The following is a 12,889-nucleotide window of genomic DNA, read 5'->3' on the forward strand; positions in this document are numbered from 1 at the left end:
TACATGCAAAACACGGGTGATTCCTGAAGATAGTATGCTAAGTGAAAAGAAGCCATTTACAAAAGGTGTATGTGATCCCATTTACACAGAAGTCCCCAGTAAGCAAATCTGCAGACACACAGAGATGAGTCTGGCTGCCAACGCCTGGAGTGGGGGGAGAGACGGGAATGCCAGCTAAAGGCTACAGGGTTTCTTTGGGGAATGACAGACATATTCTACAACTCACTGCAGTGATGGCTGTACAGCTCTGCGAATATACTAGAAACCACCGAACTGTGTATTTTGAAACAGGTGAATCGTATGTTAAGTGAATTATTTCTCAAAATATTTGCTATTAACAACAACCCCAGAGCCAAGCCGGGGAAGGCTGGCTCAGGAAACGGTACCCGAGGAAATTAGCTGCTCTCTGACAGAGGAGCCCAGGGGCAGGCCTGGCTCCAGACTGCTCTCCCCACTGCCTGTGGACTTCCGATGCTCTCAGCCTGGGCATCTGCTTCTGCCCACCGACGGGCACCATCAGTCGGTCGATCGAACGCAATCCACGTGGTTCACAGCGGCACGGCAACACGCAGACCAAGCAGCTTAAAAGGTCACGTCCAGTGCCACCCCATAAAGCTGATTTTTAGAATTTCATACCCTGACAAACCAAAAATGCCTTCATACCACATCCGTGGAGGTGCTTCCCCTTTTTAAAAACAATGTGAATTCAGTACAACTGCTTTCTCTCTGCTGTCTGTTATCAGCACAAACATTCACCTCTAAGAGGCGTAAGCTGCCAGGGAACCCTGCAGGATCTATGCAGCGCCACCTCCCTGCAGGGCAGGCTCGGAGACCACGCTCAGGAGGCTCCCACAAGCTGGAGGAAGGGTGCATTCCATCTGCAGCCTGACGGTTCCACAGTTCGAAGGCCAGAGAAATCCAACTTTCAAATCCTGGTGTACCACGGAACTAGAGAGCGAAGGGAGGTGCTTGGGAAAGGCCCCAGAGGGAAGAAGAGCAGTCTGGGAAGCCACTGTGGCAGCAGTGAGCCCTCTGTCCCGGGGCTTTTAAGGCGCGCTCCACGCCTAACTGTGGAAGAGAACGGCAGTGCTCAGACAGCTGTGCGCTTTCCGGAGGTGTGGATTTCACTACAGAAATCTAACGCAAAAGTACACAAACCACTGACACAGGTATGAAGAACCTAGGGAAACCAATAAAACCCCACACGTTGATTTTACTCTTAACACCATTAGCAGGAACAGGAGCTGGGTTTGCAGTGCTATGGAAAGAAGAGCATCAGGGCAATGCTATTTATAACCCAGAAAATGTGTGCATCTCTGCCTGTGAGATCATCTGGACAGACTGGGGGGGGGGGCGGGGGGCGGTAACATACACAGACAGTAAGAGTAGATAATGACTCCTAAACCTTCAAATATCTATACAACAGGCCCTGTTGCTAAATACAGTGGAAGCAATGGCAACATATTAAATGATCAGGAACTTTTAAAATAACAGTCTGGCTAAACCTACAGCTAAATATCCTCCTTTAAATGTCCTTTTCCTCTTTTATGTACAGATAAATTCTAAATGTTATGACCGATTATAACTGTTTATTTAACAAAGGTTCATCCAATCAAAGTTATGGTTTTTCCAGTAGTCATGTATGGATGTGAGAGTTGGACTATAAAGAAAGCTGAGGGCCAAAGAATTGATGCTTTTGAACTGTGGTGCTGGAGAAGACTCTTGAGAGTCCCTTGGACTGCAAGGAGATCCAACCAGTCCAGCCTAAAGGAAATCAGTCCTAAATATTCATTGGAAGGACTGATGCTGAAGCTGAAGCTCCAATACTTTGGCCACCTGATGTGATGAACTGACTCATTTGAAAAGACCCTGATGTTGGGAAAGATTGAAGGTGGGGGAGAAGGGGACGACAGAGGATGAGACGGTTGAATGGCATCACCGACTCTATGGACATGAGGCTGAGTAAGCTTTGGGAGTTGGTGATGGACAGGGAGGCCTGGCGTGTTGCAGTCCACGGGGTCACAGAGTCGGACACAACTGAGTGAACTGAACTGAAAGAAAAATTAGGCAGATAATGCCAGTGGCTCATTTTTTCTTTAAATAACATCTCATTAGCCACAAAGTGTAAATAAGACGCAGGCTCTGGCCTCAGGAAAAGGAGAGGAATACTAATCTTAAAAAAAAAAAAATCAAACTTCTTTGTCATGTGAGATCAGTTTTCAAAAATCCTTTCATCACTGTATATAGCAACTGAGACCTGATTGGTTACAAGGTTTCCATGGAAAAATTCTAGCGGCACTGAACTGAATAAGAAAGAAAATTCCAAGGAAGAAATATCTAGAGATATCTTCCTGACTTTGAAGACATGTTCTAAAACATTAACTGTCTCATAAACGAAATACAACAAAGAAAAAAATACACAAATATATCCAAAGAATTACGTAAGAGCTTGTTTATGCTCACATTATAAAAGGCACATGGTTTAAAAATCTCGCTATGTCTGAAGTAACTAAGGAAAATCACCCCAGTCCCTTTTATCACCCATATCCTGCCCAGCTCTCCAAACCCACAAATTACAATGCTGTGTCAAAAGATCAGCTGTGCCCTCACCAGCACTGCTCTAGCATTTTAAAAAATATTAAGCCACAGTACTTCTAGCTCACATCTTAAAGTTCAGATCCATCAGTGTTTGACTCTCTGATGTGTCAAAGAGCCGAGGAGCCAGACCCCTTGTCCCTGGGAAGAAACTCTGACAAACGGCCAGATGCTGGCTATGGCAGGTGTCAACCTGCCTTTCTGGAAGCTCATTCCACCTGCCCCCTGTATCTGACCCCGGAAAACCACTTGGCTGACTGCACCACACCATTCGGGCCCTCCCACAACGGTCTCCTCTTTATACGTTCACTCTGAGAACCTGCCTCCTGGGGCTCTGTTCCATGATGGCTGCCTCCTGACACTGCTGGGCGGTGACCTGGGGAGGCCCCCAGCACAGACTCCGAAAGGGCAGGCGGGAGGCAGAGGCAGCCACCGAGGGGACTGGGCCAGCGCTCTGGCACGACTCCCAGAACAGCCCCAGGGCCTCGGCGACCCTGCAGAGCCCGGGGGTCCTACCGGGCCGTGGCGCCAGCCCGGCAGGCTGCCCTCACACACCGCCGCGATCACAGGGCTGACGTCAGCAAGGCCGGGTTCTGCTTCTGTGCTACTAGATTCCGCATCGAGGCGGACCAAGGGGAAGGAGGCAGCAAGCCCGACACACGGCAGTTTACTCACTATAAACTGCTGAGCACCCTGAAGCGGCAACAGAGCCCACCAAGATCACATTGGATCTCTCCTCTGAACTTCCTATCAGAACGAAATAGCAATGTTCTCTTTATTTTGGAGCCAGAATGCTATGGAAAAACCACCAGGGGAGAAGGGGAGAGCTGAGCTGCATGGTTGGGAATGGACCCCGAACACTGTGCAGAAGCCGGTCCCCGTGACCAGAAGAAATTTTAGTATAAAGGGAATGGGCAGAGTCATAGCTACTCATCAGGCTTAGATTTCAAACACATGATACTCACCTAACCTTTTTTTAAAAAAATGTATTTATTTTAATTGGAGGCTAATTACTTTACAGTGTTGTGGTGGTTTTTGCATTCATTGAATCAGTCATGGGTGTACATGTGTCCCCCATCCTGAACCTCCCGCCCGCCTCCCTGACCATCCCATCCCTCAGCATCATCCCAGTGCACCCACTTTGAGTGCCCTGTTTCAGGCATTGAACTTGGACTGGGGTTTATTCTCTGCCCTTTTAGTATGCATCTCCAGAGATCTGTTGATCATGGAATGTTTTCAGTTCATAGAAACTACGCTTTTGGTCCAAATGAAATTTAGAAATGGGCATCAGAGCTGTCAAAATTTTGTGGGCCTTCAATCATACCTTCCACCTGTAGACTTCAAAGAAAGGCTGTAGTATTTTAAAATAAACAATGAGTTCTCCTACTGATGAAGTATGAACATCCATGCCCTCCCTGCAAAGGGAGGTGGCCAGTTTACATGGTTTTCAAGGGCTCTTTCCCCAGAGGAAAAGCAGTGGTGGTGGAAGGGCCTACAAGATTGGATGTTTTTCTGTTTGCAATCCACCTTGAAAGTGTCCTTTTCAAGAGCAAAATGTAGATAGATAGATGCTGGCTTGGCTTTTTCTGGGCAGTAGTGGTCAAACAGGTTGGTCCTCCCTCACTAACCTGCGTCTTCAGATTTACTTGCTACTACACTAGTTTGCAATTCCTTCTTTTTCTTCCATGTGAGACATCTCTGCTTTCACCTCCCCCAAGGTTACATTCTTTGGAGTCTTGAGAGAATACAGTTGGCTCAGGGCAGCCCCTAAACATAGTTAACCAACTTCAAGCTATTCCACTCTGTGTTGTAATTGTCAGGCACTTTGCTAGATGAGATGAAAAAACTGCCTTTTGTGGTCAGTTGCTTTAGAGCAATGGTTCTTTAACCAGGATGACTGTATCTGCCAGATGATATTTGGCAACTTCTGGTGACATTTTTGATTTCCAAAACAGGGGTGGGGCAGGAAAGGAAGAGAACTGCCACTGGCATCTCAGGAAAAAGGGCTGGGGATGTGACCCATTTTATAATGCACAGGACACCCCCCAACAGAGAACTATCCACTCCAAAGTATCTGTAATGCTAAGGCTGAGAAACTGGTTTAGAGTAACCCCCTCCACCATTCCCGGATAGCTCAGCTGGCAAAGAATCCACCTGCAATGCAGAAGACCCCGGTTCGATTCCTGGGTTGGGAAGTTCCCCTGGAGAAGGGATAGGCTACCCACTCTAGTATTCTTAGGCTTCCCTGGTGGCTGAGACGGTAAAGAATCCATCTGCAATGTGAGAGACCTGGGTTCGATCCCTGGGTTAGGAAGATCCCCTGGAGGAGGGCATGGCAACCCACTCCTATGTTCCTGCCTGGAGAATTCCTGCCTCCTCCACGGACAGAGGAGCCTGGCGGGCTACAATCTATGGGGCTGCAAAGAGTGTCAGACACAACTGAGTGACCTAGCACCTCCACCACAGAAAAAGCTAACAAGCCCCCAGGTTAAGGATTCTGTGACCAGATGCTGCTCAGGGGCCCCTAACAGAGGGTAGATACTACTTCTCCTCTCTTTCTCACGTCCAGTCCTGACAAATTAGAGACAATATATAGGTGGTTTGAGCTCAACAACAAAACTTGACCATTTCACAAGAGAATGTGAATCTTACATGACTTCAAAACCTCTCATGTTGTTAACAATCCCATGAAGAGGGGATTTGTGGCTCCATATTAATCCTGAGGAGGCGGAGGCTCAGGAACCTTGGCCACAAGTCTGCAGGGAGGAGGCAAGAAAGCTGGTGAAGACTGTGAGATCGTCTTGTCTCTTGTTTTCTTAACTGTGGGCAGCAACTCATTTGTTGCTGTTCAGTCGCTCAGTCGTGTCTGACTCTTTGTGACCCCACAGACTGCAGCACACCAGGCAACCCTGTCCTCCACTATTGCCCAGAGTTTGCTCAAACTCATGCCCACTGAATCAGCGATGCAATCTGACCATCTCATCCCCCGCTGCCCTCTTCTTCTGACTTCCCAGCATCAGAGTCTTTGGAAAAGAGTTGGCTCTTCACATCAGGAGGCCAAAGTATTGGCATTAGTGGGTCACAGAATCAATTTGTGCATCACAATGCACATGTTTACAGAAAAAGAAACAGGAAATAATAGCAAACAAAGAAGTAGTTCTGTGAAGCCCTTTTTTGCCAGTTAGTTGTGGTCAAAAAGGCTGACAGCCAGCAGACTAGTCCGGGTACTGCTGTGCAGATTAGGAAAACGGGGCCCAGGAGGATGGGTGATTTGCAGGTGGCCACCAGCCATTTGGGGACCTGTGGCCACATCCAGCTTGTTGCTAAGATGTCTCTGCCAGTAGCAGGTACAGATCTGGGAGAGTGGTACCCCTGAACACAGGTTGGGGCCAGGGGCAGATGGAGATGCTCATTCCTTCCCACCCCAACCTAACCCAGGGGGCCTTTTCCTTTCAACAGTGTTTCCCCAAATACAATGAGGGGAAGACCTGGTGCTGATAATGACCTCTCCCAGAGAATTAATTTTCCAGCTCCGCCTACAAATGATACATCAGAGCTGAGCATGGTACTGTGGGGGAACTTTCTAACACCCCACCACTCCCATCCAAGCCAGGTGAAACAGTGAGTGGCTGTTTCTGAATTTTCTGAAAACTCACCCGAGGGGTGCCCCAGTTTTGAAGTGTTGAACTGTAGACTATGGAAATAAAGTTGCTTCAAGGTCAGCTGTGGGGCTCTTGGGGACAAAGGTCACACAGAACTGAGGTGCATGGAGCCTCACCTTGTTAACATGGAAAGGCTATTTTTAACAGCTGAGGAGACCTGCTAAAGCAGGCAGGAAATTATTTTAAAAGGGATCTTAGAAAACACTTTTTGTTTCAAGAATCAGTTGTGTATTTTAAAACCTTTATGGGGCTTCCCTGGTGGCTCAGTGGTAAAGAATACACCAGCCAATGAAGGAGACATGGGTTTGATGCCGGATCTGGGATCCCACAGAACCATAACTAAGTCTGTGCACCAAACTGTTGAGCATGTGCTCTAGAGCCTGGGAGTTACAGCTGCTGAAGCCCGTGCTCCACATGAGAAGCCGCCACAAAGAGAAGCCCGCGCACCAAGGCTGGAGAGTAGCCCCTGCTCCCTGCAACTAGAGAAAGCCCCCGCAGCAACGAAGACCCGGCACAGCCAGAAATAACATTATCTAAAAACACAAAAACTTGATTGTTGTTTTAAAAAAAAACACCTTTATGGGTTCTTTGTTTGAACCAATATGCTCAGAAACTATAGACAATGCATTTCTATGATAAGTTTCCCTTTCAGTTCATTTTCTGACCTAGTTTATTTAAAGCAGCCCAGCATATGGCTAGAGGATTCTTTGATTGAGGAGGTAAAATACGGTAACTACTCCTGGAGCCAGTACTACTTTCTAGGCTAAGGAATGCAAACGTCCCCCCACCAATGCCCCACTTTTCAGAGGCGGCAACAAGAGTGTCAAGGCAAGGCACACGTCACCTTGCCCGGCTTATTGCACGTGCCCTCATGCACGTCTCCTTTTAAGATTCTGAACACACGTGTCCCTCCCTGCAGGGCAGACCTGTGTACTCACACCACGTGACGCAGCACGCGGAGGACAGGAGGCACCAACATGGATGAGTGTGCCCTTGACAAGCCCACGGCTGGCAAAGAACATCAACCTGGCTGCCACACCCAGAAATCCTGACCAACAGACTGGACATTCCGTGGATACAACAGAAACAGAAGCAACACAGCCAACACAAATACTGAGCAACACAAGGATCGTCATTAAAATAAACTTCCCAGGGAGACAGCACCAGCCCACCCACCCAAAGAAGCGGGGAGGGAAGGGACAAGTGGGCGTGACAGCAAAGAAGATAAAGCAGCTACTGAACAGAGGGACTGTGTGCATGGCGGCACAGGCTTCTCACACAAGAGACGTCTGGTCCGTCAAGAACACGCTGCTCCACCAAGGAGAGAGTTTCGCAGCGTTGGGCAGGTAGGGGATTAAATGCGCTATGGAAAGAGCAGGCTCACCTTCTCAAAAAGTGACCTCACATCTATGCTTTCAGGAGAAATGCTAGTCCGAGGAGGAGTGGCGGGAGAGGGGGTGCGCTTTATGTACCTCCTGGAAATGTGAGCAAAACCGCTGCTGTCACGAGCACGCCCTGCTTCTGTGCGAGACATTCCCCAACCCCACCCGGCCGGCCCGGGCTGAAGTCTCCTGCACAGACACCTAACTCAGCACCATGGTCCCAGGGCCTGTGGAAGCGCCCTGAACAGTGTCAGCTCCATAACTCACATGCTTCCTTGCCAGGAAACTACCTTTGGAGCCACTTCCCATAGGGATGCTCCGCACACAACCTACCACACCCCAGCATCTTCAGCCACGTTTTGAAGGACTGCTGTGTATTGCACATTTAAAAGCCCTGATAATGACTGAAAAGAACTATATGCTTGGTCAAGGAGAAGCACCAAGAATAAAGTCAGAATCCTCATTCTTACAGCAAATAATTCCTTCTCCCATGAAATGTCCTGTCACGTAAAGTAAAGGCAGATGGTTAGTCAACAAAATTCCTGCTAATCAGTGTCACAATAAATCACACGTAACTAATGAAGTTTCTAGAAAACACCCTGGTTGGCCAATATCCTATTGCTTTCCTGGTTCTGAGTGACATTTCAAGGAAACCTCACAGTGAGACACACTGTCAGCGTAACTGACTAGATGCCAGGGCCCCAGAGGGCCTGGGAAGGGGGCAAGGCAGTGGTATGTTAGGCCTCAGGGCCCTACAGCCCTAATCCGGGCCCTATCCACCCCTGACCTCAATCCCACTGGCCCCAGGGCAGGGATCAACTAATTTCAGGATGGCGCAGGCCAAACTAGCCCACAGCTAAGAGTGCTGTGGGTGTTTTAGAATAGCTTTGAAAAGGAACAGTAACAAAAAGAATTATCTTGAGATGTGGTAATTATATGAAATTCAAGTTTCAGGGTCCATAAACAACTCTACTGAAACACAGGCACTTCTGTTTGCTGACGTACTATGGCAGCGTAAACAGCAAAGTTCAACAGTTGTGACAGAAACTGTATGGCCTGAAATATTAAAATCTGCTCCTTTACAGAAAAAGTTTGCTGACCCCTATCCTAGCACAGGTCATGTTCACGCCTTTGCATGCTGTCAGCTCTGTATGGAAATCACTCCTGGACCCCCTGGCTTTGTATGGCTAACTCCTTCTTGCCCCCAGGTCCTGGCCTGACTGTCACCTTTTCTTGTGGCCTTTCCTGAACTCTATCCAGAGACACTGAGCTCACTTTCACCAGTAACCTCCTCTGTAGCTCTTATATCAAACTATCCTGTTCATTTACTCATGAGCTGTTTTTCCAAAGAATCCCAACCTGCTGAGGGTGACCCTTGCCATTGCTATATCCCTTGTGCCTGGCAGAGTGAGGATCTGTGAATTGCATGGACCACGCCAGTTACTTAAACCAATCAAAGCCTCCCCACCAGGCTCCAGTCTCTCAACACCAAAGAGTCAAGCCTGAAGAGACTGCTCTGGCTTTGGACATCACACTGCAGTCTGAGACACAAAATAAGCAGCCAAAATAAAACCGGCTATATTTCTCAAAGGTTTATGAAGTTACATATAACAACAAAGTTGATCTGTAAGTTAAGAACACAATGTGCTTTATGTTTATGCCAACAGGAACGGGGGAAAACAGGGTCTCCCACCTCCCAGCTTCTGGTGAGGAGTGACAGGTGCCCGGCACCTGCTTTGATCTTCCCGCCTTCGTCTGCCCACTACCCGTCACTGGGGCCTGGCATTTCAGTGGTATTCAGTCCTGATTAAAGCATAACCTCATGCCTATAAATAGAAACCTCTTTTAAACACTAATTAAAAATAACAGGCTGGCATTTGGAATCTCCTATAAACAAAAATATAAGAGCTGAAATAAACAGCAACAGTTGCATGTTTGATCTATGCTGAGATGGGTAAAAAGCTACATATGTTCCACTGGAGTTTTTCAATTAACTCCTGAATTTATGTGAGGGTTTTAAAATGTATAACAAATGCCGATCTTACTTTTTAATCTAATAATGAGAAGGCTTTTCTTGACTTACTCCATCTTAAGAATTGTGAAAATAATTTTAATAATATTTTATTTAATCCAACATGTCCAAAATATCATTCTGACACGGTAATCAATGAGAAGAAATGACTGAGACATTCTGCTTCTCCTGATACTATGTCTCCAGCACCCACATATTCCACACTTACAGCCCAACAGCCACATCCCAAGCGCTCAACAGCTACATGGGCTGATGGCTACCATATTGGACTGCACAGCTTTCAAACGTTCATTTATTCTCAAATGAACACAAATCAAATCTGTTTGCTTTTTAAGAGTTTTATATAGGAGAATTTTTCTGTGTGTGTTTTTTTTAATTTAAGATGACTAAATACATTATTTATTATTTTATATATTAAAAAAAAAAAACCCCTGGAACTCATCTTCGGATTCACATTGCATTCTTCATAATAAGCTAAAAGATATTAAGGACCACATCATATTGCTTTCCCACAAGCATCCAATTTTGCTTTTCAAACCACGGCTGTTAAGATTTAGTTTTCATTTCCTTTACACATGGCTCCCTTCCTGTCCTAACTGAATGCAACCAAGAAGCTCTGGCACGTCTGAGCCAAGTTTCCTTAATATGCAACAGGACGGCGCCACCAACATGCACACGATGATGCACCCGAGTTCAAAATTCGGAAAGCTTCCATCTGTCTGCTCATTCCTTTAGGAGACTTATGTCTGTCTTAACAATTTAAGAGGAAAGGGGGGAACACTCAGGACTTAAAAATACCGTGGTAATGACCATGATCAGAGGCCCCTACTGGAGCACACACAGCCAGGGAAGCAGTTCCCCTAGTCCAGGACACACTGGGACCACCAATCTTCACCAGCAGTGAGGGCCCACGGTTTAAACTCTGAGGGTGTTCCTGTTACCTCGGCATCCTGCTCCGAGAGGCGGTACGTCCTCTCAAGGCTTTGCAGAGTTCGCGGAGTCACAGTCTTCTGCTCCAAGAGATGCTCCAGAAGCAAGACCAGCTGGTCTGGAAGAAGCTGAGGACAAAACCACACAGCCTGTGAAGATGCCATTCGGCTTACAAGAAATTAAACCCAAATGTTTAGACCAAAGCCAGCCAAACCAGGGTAACCTGGGCACTCGCAGTGGCTGTCTGAGACATGGGAAGACCGGAGACCTGACTCTGGTAAAACCTCAAGGTTTACACTGCTTCTCCAAAGACTCTGCATTCTGGCGCCTGATCAAGTCCTACTTTCCATAGGTTTTCATGTTAGTTCTCTATTTAAGGGCAGATCAAAACTGTGTTTATCTTTTTTTTAGGTTGTACACCATGAATTTTTTTTTAAGACGTACAATGTGATGCCAATGTACATACACACCATGAATGATAAAAACTATGCTTATCTTAAAACATTACCATGGTTTTATAGATCTTTTTCTTTACAGGATGCATATGCCAAAAAATGCCATTTAGCCTAGACAAATACTCAAGAAACCATCTGATCATAGGTAAACACATGAAAGTTTAACAGAAATAAGAAGCAACTTTCATATTTCCTTCTTTAGCACATCAATCTTGCAAATGTACACCAAGAAATAAAGAGCATGCAATGAAACTAGAGCCATGTCTCATAATCCATTATAAAAACTGTAAGTTTTACTATTCCATTAAAAAAAAGGTTGTCATGTATGATTATATACATACATACACCCACCCACCCCAACTACACAAGGTCACTCACATTCCTGAGTTTTCATACAGGGTAAGTAAAAAGGGCATTACCATTTAAAGGCAAAAAGAGGACGATGTTTTTATATATTAATAGTTCAAAAATAACACAAACTAATCTGTGAAGGAACAATACTGGTGAAATCCAAGAACATATCTGTCTTACTGACTCTACCCCAGTTCCTAGACCAGCCTCTAGCAGAGCAGAACTCAAACTACTGACAAAAGAAAAAAAAATCAATTTAAGATGCACCTTGTAGGAACCAAAAAATATTTATTCTAAAATGAAGGTTTTAAAAGAATTACTATGAATTCCACTATTCTCGACCTTTAGCTTTTCTCCATTCCTGCCTATGCCCAGACAATCCCCGTCAACTAACCCAAATTTACAGTTCTGAAAGTCAATTACTATAGCAACAGAATATTAACAAGAACACCTGGATTTTAATCTCTATTTTGTTCTCTAAAAGAAATTTTAAAAATTATTGGTTTCTGCCCCATCCTCTTTACCTTTCAGCCCCCAAGTGTGCACTCCGCCTCTGCCTCCCACCTCCATTCACACACACACTTTTCCAAAACGTGCTTGTAGGAAAACCCAGTAGAGACCGCATACATGACATTTACCACGTAATTCCACAAAGAAAGCATTTCCTATTATTTTCTCACCTCACTTTTCTAAGGTCTAATAAAACCCCCACTTCCCTCTAGACAGACGGACACAAAGGCACAACACTTGATTCTTGGGTATTTTCATTTCATAACATCACTCCATCCGCTGAAGAGTCAAGGGTGGATCCTCTCTCAGGCTGACAGAAAAAAGGTGCTTCAGCAAAAACAGGGTTACAACTCAGCACTGACCCTGTAAGGTTATACATAAGAACACTGATTTCCTTCCATTGAAACTATTGTGTTTGTAAGATGCTTTAAAGATATCAATTTACAACATAATGACTAGCACCGAAAAGCCAGTTTTCCATTTTCTACAGTTTCAGGCACATGAGGCTACTTTTAATATCTTGTTATTAAATCTGCTGTTTTATAAAACAGACCAAGTACAGAACCACAGCTTCTGGGAGCATCCGCACCGTTTACACCGTGAGCGCTCGGCGATCGGGCCCTCACGGCCCCGGGCAGAGGGCGGCGTCTCAGCCAGCCCCTGGCATTGCTGACCAGGAAGCAGAGCTGAGGCTCCATGCGCGCCCCGGCACCCAGGTTCCCTCGCCCTTTCCCATCCATCTCCCTGCAGTCTCCCTCTCTGGACCTTCCAAGAGGGGCTATTCTCTGGTGGAGGCTAAACCTTCAGCCCCAGCCCTGAGTATAACCCTCATCCCCCCTAAGGCCACTCCCTGACCGCACTCCTGCACTTGAACCCTTCTCACAGAGTCTGTTCTTTCTCCTCAAAACGGTCTGTCCCCACCCCACGGCTACATCCCTTTCCAAAGCGGCTCCACGTGCCTTCCCCCCCGCC

The 12,889-nt window shown here is 46.3% G+C and overlaps 1 protein-coding gene across 11 annotated transcripts in view; it reads right to left on the minus strand.

Annotated features, from left to right (window-relative positions):
* The window catches only part of LOC122709939 (aminopeptidase O (putative)), a 392,862-nt gene that overhangs the window by 15,045 nt on the left and 364,928 nt on the right, over nt 1-12,889 (minus strand). For 7 of the 11 annotated variants that reach the window (XM_043927310.1, XM_043927312.1, XM_043927307.1 and 4 more), the window contains one exon: nt 10,613-10,729. The exons of the other annotated variants lie outside the window; for them this stretch is intronic. In XM_043927310.1, the coding sequence (XP_043783245.1) occupies nt 10,613-10,729 (117 nt within the window). The remainder of the gene's footprint in view (nt 1-10,612; nt 10,730-12,889) is intronic. 11 annotated transcript variants of the gene reach the window in all.

The sequence above is a fragment of the Cervus elaphus genome, chromosome 16 (assembly GCF_910594005.1).
Source record: "Cervus elaphus chromosome 16, mCerEla1.1, whole genome shotgun sequence".
NCBI classification, from domain to species: Eukaryota; Metazoa; Chordata; class Mammalia; order Artiodactyla; family Cervidae; genus Cervus; species Cervus elaphus.